Source organism: Thermobia domestica, chromosome 3 (assembly GCF_964235325.1).
Source record: "Thermobia domestica chromosome 3, izTheDome1.hap1.1, whole genome shotgun sequence".
NCBI classification, from domain to species: domain Eukaryota; kingdom Metazoa; phylum Arthropoda; class Insecta; order Zygentoma; family Lepismatidae; genus Thermobia; species Thermobia domestica.
In genome coordinates this window covers 174,810,719-174,825,010 of record NC_137456.1, presented here as the reverse complement: position 1 = coordinate 174,825,010, position 14,292 = coordinate 174,810,719, and the positions used below count along the sequence as shown (strand labels likewise).

Here is a 14,292-nt window from a genome sequence, read left to right as displayed (position 1 = left end):
CAACCAGCATGTTATTTATGATCATATATACCCATTCACGTAGGCCATATTTCCAGCTGGCAGTGGCGTATTTCAACAAGACAATGCTTCTTCTCATAAGTCAACGTTATGCTGCAGTAGCTCGAAGAGCATAGTGGTGAATTTTAATCGTTGCAATAACTCAAAACTCACCCAATCGTAATCCAATTGAACACTTTGGGATGTTATTGAACTTCAGATCCGAGTCATCGTCCCACTTCGAGGAATTCACACACGCTCATCGTTATATTGCCTGTCTAATTCCATGAAAGTGCAAAGCCATCCGCAATGAAGTCATCTCGAATAATATAAGCATTTCGAAACAAGAAAATAAGCTAATATGTGTTAAATTACTCAATGCAATTTAAATGAGTTAAAAAGGGAACGTCTAAACTGGAGCTCAGCCAGAAATTATTCTTATTTATAATCCACAATTGAGTGCATCTATAATTCCATCAAGGGACGTTACTAGGTTCCGTGTTAGAGTTAGCAACTGAATCCAATCAACATACATACTTAATATACTTTAAATATTAATTACCCTAAAGCTTCCATTAATTCCACATTGAGTCATCACAAATAATTAGCTGTAACTAAGCCACCCATAATCCTTTAAACATCACTGAGTAATAGAGTAAATTACTTAACAGAGAACATCCAAATTATTCCATGAGTACTAATCCATCTTAATCTGTTTCCAATTATAAACATAGCTACTATTTGCACAGCATAAAACCTACCCAGATAGCAAAAATGACTTGCAACAAACTTGCAGCAGGTTTTCAATTCAAGTCTTGCAAACTTGCAGCAGACTTGCGATGCAAGTCTGCAAGTTTGATGGAAGTTTAATGCAAACTTTCTAGTTGACGCTCTTCGAACTTGCAGCACGCCTGGAGTGCAAGTGTATGGTAAGTTTGCAAAGTAAATTTCTGCAAGGGGTTTACTTGCACTGCAAGCCTCCTGCAAGTTTTCATTTGCACTGCAAGTGCACAGCAAGTCGGCAGCAAGTTAGTGCAGGTTTGACGCAAGTCTCTGCAAGGATATCACTTGCACTGCAGTCTACAGCAAGCTTGTAGTAAGTTTCCTGCAAGTATATACTTGCATTGCAAGTCTACAGCAGGTCTTCAGCAAGTCAGTGTAGTAAGTCTTCTGCCAGTATATACTTGCATCGCATTGCATGCCTTTTACAAATCGAACATTTACTGCATACGAACAATCACACAGTATATATTTCTCAACAACTTTGTCAAACAATACACGTTTAAAATATAGATTATCTTTACATACTGGATACTTACGTAATTATCTTAATTATCCACTTGTTTTAATGCTTCACACACTTCGCACCTGCTACAAATGGCGGTCTGGCGCGGAGATTTCTAAGATTAGACTTCTGTGCTGCTATACTGGTAAAACTTATACTAACTATACTGCTATTACTTTTACTATTAAAATAACTACTTCCAAACTAAGGTACTCTTTATTTACGGACACGGGTACATGCACACAAACTTCAAAAGTACTTTACTAATTTTTATCCCCATGCTACTAAATAATATTCTTCACAGTACTTCTAACAAGCCCACTTGCATACTCCAACTTCATTCTTGCTCCCACGAACTCTTTGACCCATGCCAAAGCCGGCCATCCTCATGCCCATCACAGACTATTGACAGTAGTGTCACACTCTTCACAGACTATTTGCTATACCACATTCCCCACAGATTACTCACTATTTAACTCTTCCACATTCTTCACAGATTATTCACTATTACATGTGCCACCTGTTGGCAGAAACTACAACTGACACACTTGCTACAAAGTTGCAGGAAGCCTCCGAGGCAAGTAAAATCTAGCAAGTGAAAATCAAATTACGACATTTGCGGGTAACTCTTTCAAAAGGCCTGCAGCAGGTGTACAGAGCACGGAAAGTCTAGCAAGTTAAAATCAAATATAGTGAAAGACTTGCTGCAAACCAACATGCTATTGGGGTAGCAACTCAATATTAAAACATAGTCATGCGCATTATTTCATAACATTATTAGTCCGAGACCTTCTAACCTCATTCCATACCCAGTCTCACTGCCAACAATATGTACAAATGTCTTATATAAGTCATAATGAAGGAGGGGAATGACTGCGTAACTAAGGGTAAAACCGTGTCTGGTCAATACCTGGAAGTTGAAAATATCTAAGATACTGATTTTTAGTCAAATAAATAAATAAAAATGAAGGTCACAGTAATTTAAACGAAAACCAGTGATGGTTTTAGGAAGTGACACGCAGAAAGCTCTCGACCGGAGCTACAAAATGATAGCCCGGAATCATATCTTTATCCATATTCAATGTGGGTTACCAGTATTTCTATAGTTTTTTTTTTTTTTTTTTTTTTTCGCCATTTGAATAATGAAATTCCCAGGAGAAATTTTCTAAAATCACCACTGGAGACAAATCTTTGGTGCACTGTCAAATGGGCTTAATTCACTTTTTGATCGTTTGCAATCTGTGATGCATTATGGACTGAAATAGTGACTACGTCATTTCCTCTTCGTTACCATTTCTGTTTTCTATACAAACGTGAGTGTGAAGTAAATGAGGTGGTGTGTAGTTTTATGTATATACGAACAATGCCTGTGAAATTATTTAGAATTTTTAAATACTTTGAGAACAAAATAAAGTTGGTGGAAAAAGGCGAAAATTATCTTGAATCAAATCACGTGCCTTCCGTTATGCATGATGGTGAATGTCTCCAAACTCAAACGCTTACGTCCCAGGATCTACATTTGAGCATGCATCACCAGAAATCTTCCACCAGAAGTTCTGTACAGGTGCTGTAAGATGACACTAAGTCAGAAGGTAACATAAGATACTGATTTTTTTTTTTTAAATTCACAAAGGTACATAACTGTTCCCGATATTGAGATGGATACGTCAACTGCAAGTGCTTTCTACCTTTCATGTGACTTGTTACTGCTTGCCAACCCATGTCACTCAGCGAAAAGATGCTTCAGCAAAGGTTGCAGCGGGCAGAAAATTTGTCATCTGGTACTTCCCAAATCCATGATAAAGAATCATCTACCAGAAAGGATTGAATATGGTCTTGGGATACTTGGAACCGACATGTTCGTTTGTACAGAAATACTGATTATAACGAACATCTAACACTACAACACTTTTCACTTTCGATTTTAGCTCTTCAATTTGAACAACCATGCTAAATTAGCAGTGATTACAAAAAAGCAACAAATTTATCAGAAAGCTGTTACTATGCACATCTCGAACGCCATTCTGTACAACAATATACTGTCATAAATGAACGCCTGTTGTTGACGATTGTATAATTTATTTATTATTTGCACATACACTTTCTTGATCTATTGCATGAAATCAACTTGAATTTACTAATACTTTTCTTTCCCGGCACAACTAGTTTTTGTATTTAGTCTAGGCGATGAGAAATTGTTAAGTTTGTAAGATAAAAAAACGAAAATGATGAACGAAAACGTGTAAAGAAATGAAATACAATCGTGCGCTTAATATATGATAATAAAACGCTTACTCATGTTTGCAATTTATTCATTTGGAATTTCTTGTATTAATGTGTATTACTTTGTAGTAACTATTAGGTTCGTACATTTGAATGATTACCAAACTCTGTTTTCTGGTAACGAATACTATCGGATAATTAAATTTCCACGCCAGAAATCGAGCAGAAAACAGAAGAATAAAATTGTGTCCCTGAACATAATTTACACAAATGAAAGAAGTCAATCATTGTAAATTGGTAGTTTACAATTCCTGAAAGCGCCTTACGCTTATTGAGAGGTGAAAGAAGCTCGTCGCCTAACATTTGTACTTCACATTTAGTTTAACGTTCTATAAACGGGACGGAACGGAAATTACTAAGTCAATGGTGTAAGCACTAAATGAATGTGAGTAGGGAAGGAATAAAGAATATCCAACATCAAATTTCACTGTTAGTTTTTTCTTGGTTTGTGGATACGTTTAACTTACACGTGTTTTCGTGATAATCCGAACTTTCAAGATACGGGTATCAGTCTTCTAGATTTTCGTAAATAACTAACTATAAAGATGATACAAAATCTTCCAAATAAGTACTGATAACGCTCACTAAAGTTGATAATTGACTTTTTGAGAGCATGCTGGCCCTAATTGATATATCACATGACTATCTTTCCAATTCAAAAAATATCACACTTTTCAAAATGGCGGATTTCAAGACGGTGGCGGAGGTTCGTGATCCACTCTGCTCATTCTTCATTTGCCAATATGTAAAACTACCATCGTTTGCATTGTGTATCTTTCACTATTTTTACGATTGAATAGTTTATTTGAGGTACTTCTATAACATAGCATAGCCCTTCTCCTACCAACTTTGAAAAAATCTTCCCCCTCTGTTTCTTATGGCGCTCAGCTACTATAACTTTGCACTTATACATATTTTCATATCTTCTACCAGGCGCACTATGTCTCATCCCGCAACTCGATTAATCCATTGGACCCTTTATTTGTCAGTGGTGTCCCCATGGCGAACACCCTCTAGTCCAGAATAGTTTTTAATAACTTCTTCTCAAAACCTGTATTCCAGGTACAAAATATTTTTCCCGGTCCTGTTTGAAAGAATTTTGGTTTATAAAACTTTGAAGATTTCGTATTTACATTGAGAAAGCATACAAAAATATGGCTCAAAGAATGAAACTTTATTTCAACTCATTTACTCTTACCATAAATACTGTTTGGAAACTATTGTATCTTTTTTAATTTCAAAATGAATTAAACAATATATATAACTTATGAGACACATCACCATTAAGAAATCATTATAAATGTATAACTACTCATGGAGAATGATTAAATGTGTACCTATACATATAATTATAAATATACGTTGGATTAAAAGAATATTGCATAAAGTAGAAAGCATACTTTGATATTTGAAGACATATCCCATATTTAAGGATCAAGAATTCGATGAAATTGGTCCTGGTATGCACTGAGTATTGACTCAGAATATACAGATGTGCAAATTCACTAGCAATTTTCGTAAACTCAGAAAAGCGTTTCGGAAATAAGCCTCCTTGCAAATTAAAATACATTACAATGAAAACACAGAAGATCAAATACGAGTAAATGTATTCTAAACTTATTTCTTTTGTGTTATAAGCTACCTTCAGATAATGTCAGAAAGGAGACTTAGATAAAATCGAAACTAATGGGAATCAAAAAGAAAAAGGATTCCGCTTGCGCGTCGAAAATGAATTTACCATTGCATCATTGGTCCAACTGCATTTTGTGGATGATTCACCAATATGATACTCCACTGCACAAGCAAAGCAAAAGATAATGCATATTGCTGCACAAGATGCGAGGGGCTGCCGAAAAATTGATATCCTAATCCAGGAGTGCACGTAAAATGATGAAATTTTACAATTCTACATTCTCACCCTAAAGTTCAATACACTTTCTTACACGATGCTCCAATTTTTGCAGACCAGTTTAAAAAAGAAATATGTGAAGACTATTCCTTGCACTGTTGTTCTGTACCACCAATCACCTCATTATCAGATCTAAAATGATGTCATTTCAAGCGTTGTTTGAGTTTGGGGAATAAGTAATAGTCTAATAGAGACTGATCTGGGGAATACGGATAATGATCTAGACACTGAAACAATAGATCATGTAATGTCAGTTGTGATTGTAGTACTCGATAGACATGCGCATCTTCCTGAAGGAACAGATTCTTTCTTTTTTCAATTTTCCGCGGCTTTACAATTTGTCTTTCAGTTTTGTGAGTAATGCAGGTTAATACTCTACATTAAATGCCTGACTCTTGAGCAAGTAGTCTAGAGTACGTCTCCATCCTTATCCCAGAAGAATGTTGCACACACTTTTCCAATCAATTCTGTCTCTTGAACTTCTTGAGGCGAGAAGAACCTGAGTGCCGCTACTCCATTAACTGTTCGGAGGCCGCGGTGGCTGTGGCAGAACTTTCACCTCTGGTGCGTGGGGTCCCTGATTCGATCCCAGCTCGCGTTTTCTCCGGGTTCTCATGCTTCCTCCCACTTTATGCATTCCACCAATTCATTCATTTCTCATCATCGCCGTCTCCTTTAGCCTAGGCGGTATAAGCGTGGGACGTAAAACTTGAAGATTTCATTTCATTTTTTTCCATTAACTGTTATTTCGTTTCAGAATCGTAGTGGTACAATCATGTTAACTATTAGTGACAGAAATTTGTTGGTATTGTGGTTAAAACGAGAGATAATTTCCCTTAATTTCCTCACTCTTTCACGCTTTTGATCTGTTGACATATTTTTGGGAACCCATATAGACCAAGAGCTCGCGGATGCCCAATTCGTCATGATTTATGGTACGGACGCGTTCCCGAGAAATGCCCACAATCTCTGCCAAACGTTTCGTTGGAATTCTACGACTTTCAAGTACAATGTCAAGATCTTCATGCATGATTCCGGGGCCAGTCACTGTTTTCCTGCATGTGAAGTATTTCCTGCATGTGAAGCATCCCCTGCTGAGAAACCACCACGTTTAAACTGTACCATTCACTTCTTCACGATTGCACGAAGAGGAATCCGCAGTGTTTCTCTGACTTTCTCATGAATTTGCTTCGGCGACTTTCCTTGGCGGAACAAAAATGACAGTTCTTATCTTGATGTTCGTGAAATTCGCTAGTTGGGTACGGATATAATCACTTCAGGGGCTTGAAAAAAAATAAAATAAAATAAATAAAATAATAATAATTCGTTATTAACATTAGAATTTGTATTCGTACAAATAGATATATGTCATTTAAAACTGTACAATTTCATCATTTTACCTGCACTCCTTCTGAGTTGGGATATGAATTTATCAGTAGCCCTTTGTAAGTTTGTTACACATCAACATCAACAACTTATCAACAACCTGATAAGTTTGAAGTTTGAAGTTTGAAGTTGCCAAGTGAGAAACAAGTACTCAATCACATCTGAAATACCCTTAAAATTTTAATTTTTAAATATTTTTTTTTAAGATATAATTCTTCACAAATCGAAATTTCCTGACTCTTGGGAGAATTTCCTGATTTTTACTTGTTTTCTCAAATTCCCTGACATTTTTCGGGTTTCCAGGTTTGTCGCCACCCTGTTTTCAGATACATATACTATCCATTTGAACATGTATGTCTTATCTCAACTTCATGTGAGTGATTTTTAAAATAATTTCATTTTATCCTTGAATTTTACATCGAGCAGTTATATCCGTTAGGATAAAGGAAAGTATTATAATTTACGATAATGAAGAGTATAAAAGCAGTTAAAAAAATTTACTTGCTTCATTTCACATTTAAAAAAAAATATTTCAATTTTATTTATTTATTTTGATAAAGGAGAGAACTTTAACGTGTACTTACTTATCCTACTCGATGAGAAGGAAATTAGATGTATTATAAATTTAGAAAGATATTTCACCATAATTGGAAGAACCATGTCTGAACCTGAAGAGCACCATTTGCTTTTTAACCCAAAGATTGTGATTCTAGTTTCAGAAACCATGTATCAATTTATAGGTAGTTTCAAGTTTTGTGTGTAATCATAGTATCACCAAGTCTACTACATGTGTATTTACTATATGAGCGAAAAATTTTCAAGATTGCTACTTGATCTGAATAATTTATTCTGTATTTATTGCAAGATAATTTCGATTTATTTTGTTTCTTATTTTCAGATACTTCTTGATGACTGATTACTTTCCATAGATTTTCATACTTTTAATCAAGTTTTAGTCAACCAAAAAAACACGAAACGTTAATGTCAATGGAAAATCAATGGAAAACAAATAATTCCTCCATTTATCTCATAAATCAAAAGAGAAAGATGGCTGAAATTCAGCTCAAATCTAGAAGAGACGATGTAGATTCTATATTCCAAAAGCAAATTCTCCTAAATTGATGGAATATAGTCAAATAGCACGAAATATTAACATTAGAATGTCAATGGAAAATAAATTTCAAAAATGAAGTCTTCTACAAAACTCAAAAACTATAACAATTAGATAACTAATTGAAAGTTTTTTGTAAAGACATAATAATGAGCTTAAAAATGATGTATAACACGTAAGGTAAGTATGAATAGAACATTGTCAAAGATCAAGTTGTTTGAGTAAAATGATAATGATAAAGTATATGCATCTTCTGCGAATTACTCAGAGCGCCGGACGCAGAGGTTGCGTGTTTCAAATATCTCACATCTGGGTTTGCAATCTCCAGACTCGATTTAGCACGTAACGTGAATTTTGACCTGATTACGTGACACAGTCTGCTCCTTATAGCTAACCGGATAGGCTCTTTAGTATTTCCATTTTTATACTTGATTGATTGAGACCTGTTATTAACTACCGTATGTTTAAATGCTTTTGATATCTGCAGTTCTCGGAAAAGACAATGAAATTAATGTGCAAACTTACATAGAAAGCAATGTCAAGTCCTATCGGTCTCATTACATAAAATGTATACCTCATACCAGGTGTCTTCGCTTAATAATCTATTAGAATAATGTATTTTCGATATTAAATATCTTTTAAAAATGTTCGAAATTGACTTGTAATTTATGCTTCATTATTTTAAAGTTTTGAACCAGGTAGTCTGAAAATTCAGCTGCTTGGAAATCTTGAATTGCACTTAGTTTGTTCTAATCTAATGTCTTGACAATCGGCAATTGTACAGTTTTTGAAAATGTAAGCTTTCTCTTATAGAAATTAAATCTTGAAACTGTCATTTCAATCGTAGAATATAAAGTAAATTCTATAACTGCTAAAATTTAGAAACCGAGCTTTTGTTGAACACACTGTAATACTTTCAACCCAAGAAAGTATCCTAATTACGTAATCAACGTATCCTGCATTCTCCTAAATAAAGAAAATAATGTACAGAGTTATTTTTACTTCGGACTTAGCTCATTCTATAATTTGTTTATTATATACACTTAAACATTAATTTAGTAGAGAACTTAGAAATTAATCAATTGTGTTCCAACACATACTAGATTTTAACAATACTAAAAATAAATAAATAAAAGTAAATAGAAATTATTCTCTACTACAGAAAAACTTTCTCTGAAAAGATATCTTGCTCTTCACAGTTTGCATTAGCATTAACCACCATTATTCTATACAGTTTACTCAGCCAAAGTTGGCGAAAGCTGAATAGATAAATAGTCAGTGGCGATCATATACGTACAAATTAAAGTAATGGAAATTTCAAATCATTTTATTTAAATAAATACGTCGATATATTCTTCCATATAATTATATTTCATTACTATTAATAGTTATAGACTACGAGTCTTAAAATACGCACAACTGAAATAAAAATTATGATAATTTTGAAAATAAAGTATTGTTATATTACAAGTATAGAATGTCTATATACAAAAATTGGCCATATCATGACTAAACTTGGCCAAATGTCAAGACTTGTCCCAAAGGAGTAACAATTCAATAAATAAAAAGTTCATTAATAGGATAATACAGCTATAGTGACTGTTCTGGGTAAGTGGCATACAAGTATAAAAGAAAAAAAAATTACATGGCGAGAAAAGAGAAAGAATAATAAAAGTAACATTCTTTTTCTCATGTGTGATAATATCAAAGTTTAAAAACAATGCAAAAGTCTTAAATTAGCAATTCTTTCAGCATTTATCTATCAAAAAAGTGAAGATACAGCAAACGTACATACATTAAATTATACACTTTATGAAGTACACAAGGTAAAAATGTTCATTCAAGTGATATTTCATCATTTCTCTGGTAATTAAAAAAAGTTAACTGTAGCATTGATCTATCAATTGAACAATTGAATACAGCAATATCTACTGGAAATCTGAGTATGTGGCGTTTCAAATCTGAACATCAGAGGTAAAGACTTGTATCACTTAGTATATGCTATGGCATTATATACTGAAAAACTTTTTTCAAGATTAGAAACTTTTATCTTGGAGGGAAAAAAAATCTTCAATATAACATGACATGCTATACACTTCAAATGTTCACTCATCAGTACCAGCTGACGAAACCAGTAGTTACATATAGACGTCAACATAAGAGCTGAAAATACAAAAGAAAATAGTATATGAATATCTCGTAGCTATACAATCTAATACTACGAAACATACTTAATAAACAATATATAATTTAAGAGTAATTTAAGGTCCTTCACATAATAAAACAAGTATCCTTAATCAAATATTTTAGCTGATAAACTTCCAAAAGTAAGATTATCACTCAGAGCCCTAAATGCAACAATTTTGAATTCCAAAGCTTATCAGAAACTTTCCCATAGATTAGGTTAGGCATACCTCAGAACAAGAACAAAAATTCAGTACAGAACAAAATTAAATTAGTCTTTTAAATCATCTCAGAACATCAAAATACTACAATATTGCTAAAAGCAGTTTCTAAGACACCCAATATACCCGTCATTTATTGCATAATTATTACGAATAATATTAACGGTATAGTACATTCAGAACAAAACTAACTGAATATACTATTTTGAAAATGGTTCATCTATTTAGAAAAGCCAAAGTTAGACTCTTTTCAAAATGATCAATACATTCACCTATTCTAAACAGACTATCGTAGGAAGGTAATATAAAGATCAAGCTCTTATAATAAAATAACTATTTCCGTCATTGAAAATTGTTAGTGTCACCAATTTAGGGCTGCCAGATTTTGTAAACGAAAAACCGGGACACCAATCTCAGACAAGGTTCCAACCAGTGGCGGATCTAGAAGGTGAAAACTGGGGGGCCTGCCAGAACCCAGACTATGATAGGTATATTATGAGTTTACTATAAACTTTCAAAAATATATAAATAATAGCTTCAACTATTTTTGCCATTCAAAAACTGGGGGGCCCCGGGCTAGATCCGCCACTGGTTTCAACTCATTTGATCAGAGTTAATTAATTACCTGTCTTTTCCCCGATACTAGTCATAATTTTTCAGTTCATTCTAGACCCAAATGAAGCCCCACAAGGCATATACAAAAAATGTTAAAAGGTAACATACAGTAAACAGAGCTGTTTGTCGTCCCTTATTCCGAATTCCGATTTGTTGTGTTTAACAGGTCCTAAATATACATATTGCGCCAATTACAACACATCCTCCTATTTATGATTGAAGAGATACGTTATTCTTTGTTGATATCACCTGAGTCAGGAACACTGCCAAGAAATACAAATTTCGCATGTAGCGAGAAAAAGTACATTTACGCTAAATTCAGAACGATAAACAAAATTTCTTGAAAGATAGCTGGCTCTCCAAAAGTTTGACAGAAAACAAAATCCAGTATCAAAATTAAACAAAACGTATACCTTCATGCAGGGGTGGACTGGCTATGTAAAAAGGGCGCGGTCACATACTCTGGGAGGCCGCCGTCCATCCGAGGCTTTCGCTTGTATGGATACCCCCCTGGGAGGCTTCCCCCGGAAAATTAGTACACAAAAAACAACAAAAGATTAAGTAGCTATTGCAGTTAATCACGATAGAATTATACAAATTCAATATTTTTGTGAACAAACAAAGTGACTTTGAGTGACTTTAGGCCCATACAAATCTGCACACTTTAACTGAGACTACAAAAATCGCACCAGTTGTTTAAATTCTTCGGCTACATTTGTTAACAGCCTAATTATAACTGAAGGTTTGAGTTAAGTTTGGGGCTTATGCTATTTTTCATACTTCTGTCCTCTTAAAGCCATGTTCATTATAACATTAACTTTGGAAAATGAAAGTAAATTCACTGCTTTATGCTTGAAGGGCCTTCGCATCTCCTTGCTTTTCTCACATATTTTGTCAATAATAAATTGTTGTATATTTTGGTCAGAATGTTTCTTTCTGAGTTCATCAAGAACAATTATTCCACATGTTCATCTCTAAGTCTTGAACGAAGTCTGTTTTTATGTATCTGAACTTTGAAAATGCTCGCTCACAGGACATTTGTGTTGCCGGTAATGTAAGGAGATACTTATAAACTTTGAATAATTCTGCGTAGAGTCTTGAGTACATATTGTACTGCAGAATCACATCGAAGGCGAACTTAAAGCAAAAATTGCACTTCACTCCATCACATTTTATAGACCTTAAATCCACAATATCGTCAGTTGGCCCCAAATATTCCTCCTCATCCTCCATGAAATCTTCAGAAAACTTGTCCTCTTCAATCAAATCTTCAATCGTACTAACCTCAACAACTTCTTCATTCTTTTCTTGGTTCTCATAAGGTGATTTTGAAAACTCTTCTTACATTGATGAAAACGAAAGAAGCTCTTCTTTAAGTTTTCCCTCTTCACAATCAGGAATTAATTCAATGATTCTTTTCAGTGACAACGAAGCCAGACTTAAACTCTTGAACTTCTTAGGATCCAAACACTAAATCTAAGTATAAGCTTTGATTTTCAGCAAATCGTTCCTGCATGCTGTTAGAAATTTGGTCTAGAACACAGTTGAAAAGGGTTACTTCAAATCTGTACTTACTGTCTTCAATTACTTCATCAGAAGCTGATTCCCCTGTCATTTTCTACATCTTACCTTAGGCAATTCTGTTTCCATAACTTGTTCTAGACTAGGAATATTTGTAATGAGTCCTTCTATACTATTTGACATTTCTGTTGCAAAGTGTTCTGCTGCTTTGTAGACTTTGTCAAACTGGTCCCTAGCTTCTTTCAACTTATTTTGAGTTGAGGATATCAGGCGCCATGTTTTGGACATAGTCTAAGTTTTTTGTTTGCAAGTAGTCTGATAAAGGTGTGGTATGCTGAAAAATCAATAAAAACATCATAGCCACAATGATAGTCTCAAAGGAGCACAACTTTTGAATGAGAGACATTGCATCATGTCTGACTTTGGAATTGAATTCTTGCGAGTTGCCAATCACACTTAAAGCTGCTACAAGCTCAACATATACTGGTTTTGATTTTCTTGGTCTGGCATCTTTTGAGTCGGATGCCCAGTAATGAAAGTGTCCAAATATTTTTACAACAGCGTTGCTTTTACTTCTCCATCGAGGAATCCCAATAGCCTCAAGACGGACGCTTGGGTTTTGTTCCAAGTACACCTCAAGTCGTTTCTGGGATTCTTTCATAAACATCTGAATTTCCTGGAGAACCCGAAAGAAAGATATACAAACACCCAAACTCTGGACGGTGTCAGTTATCACCAAGTTCAACACATGTGAATAGCACCATATGCGAATGTGTTTCGGATTGATCTCTTTCAGCTTTGCTGTCACACCTTTATATAGTCCGCTCATATTCGACGCTCCATCAAAAGCGTCTGCCACACATTTTTCGATAGGTATTTTTACTTCAACCAAAGACTGTTCGAGGGTTTGAAAGAGGTTCTCTCCTGTTGTTGAAATCACATGTTTGAGGGCAATAACTCTATCCTGAACAAATCCATTGTACACATACCGAAGCACTATGGAGCACTGGTCATATGAGGAGACATCTAGGGTCGTGTCCATCATGACAGAAAAAACTCCAGCTTGGTTAACTTCTTTAGCAATTGCTGTTTTGATTTCAAGTGCAATTAAGTTAACAATGTTCATCACAGTTGTTTTACTTAAGAAAGTAGCAGTGCTTCCTTTTCCGAATTTCCTGTTACCACTTTCCTGCCTCTTCAACAGTAGTTCTTCGCTTTTTTCAGAGACTTTCTTTATGTGAGAATAAAGATTATCATTGTGCTGGGCTAATAATAATAGTATTGCTAGGAAATTTCCATGATTTAGTGTAGGATCATTCAAATTGTAAGCAGCTTCAGTTTTGTTCCTTAATGCCAATCCTTGTTTCCCAATCAGTTTTATGACTTCAATTATAGCCATGACAACTGTTCTCCTCTCTAGTACTTCTGATTGTCTTTTACTCAATTGTGTTTCAAACAACAAGCATTCGACTGTCTTTTTCCTTTTGAATCTTAAAAATGAGTTTGCACAGTCACTATGAGATTTTGAATTCTCGTGTTCAATAACTCTTTGTGTTAAACGTCTCCATTCATTAACACCTGTACAAAATACTGATTTTCCGTTACTGAAAGCTAGACAAACATTGATTTCCACGGTTGTATGACAACCATTGGCGACTGATATTTTCTCCTTCAATAAAAAAAAAAATGTTTATTGGAAATGGAAAGTCTTTTTGAAGTAACTCGTCATCTGATGGGAGTACTGAGTGATGAGAAAAAAGAAGCTTAAGTCACTTTTAAT

At 34.5% G+C, this 14,292-nt stretch overlaps 2 protein-coding genes across 3 annotated transcripts in view; both read right to left on the bottom strand.

The window, feature by feature from the left end:
- The window catches only part of LOC145680871 (cell division cycle protein 20 homolog), a 101,357-nt gene that overhangs the window by 33,261 nt on the left and 53,804 nt on the right, over window positions 1-14,292 (bottom strand). Inside the window, exon 2 of one of the 2 annotated variants that reach the window (XM_081752010.1) lies at window positions 9,708-10,134. The exons of the other annotated variant lie outside the window; for it this stretch is intronic. The gene's annotated coding sequence lies outside the window, so the exon portion shown is untranslated. Of the gene's footprint in view, window positions 1-9,707; window positions 10,135-14,292 lie in introns of those variants that run through there. 2 annotated transcript variants of the gene reach the window in all.
- On the bottom strand, window positions 5,300-13,911 carry LOC145682027 (zinc finger MYM-type protein 1-like). Its single transcript, XM_081753629.1, has 2 exons — window positions 12,934-13,911; window positions 5,300-5,359 (listed from the first exon to the last, which is right to left on the bottom strand). Exons 1-2 carry the CDS (start codon window positions 13,909-13,911, stop codon window positions 5,300-5,302), a joined length of 1,038 nt encoding a protein of 345 aa, XP_081609755.1.

Bases quoted from the DNA above. Each gene is read 5' to 3' on its own strand.
- LOC145682027 (XM_081753629.1), bottom strand. From the start codon at position 13,911: ATGGCTATAATTGAAGTCATAAAACTGATTGGGAAACAAGGATTGGCA. The intron at 5,360-12,933 runs GTCAGACATGAT...TTGCTTGTGCAG, and splicing joins CGCAAGAATTCAATTCCAAA to TGGAGTATCATATTGGTGAA.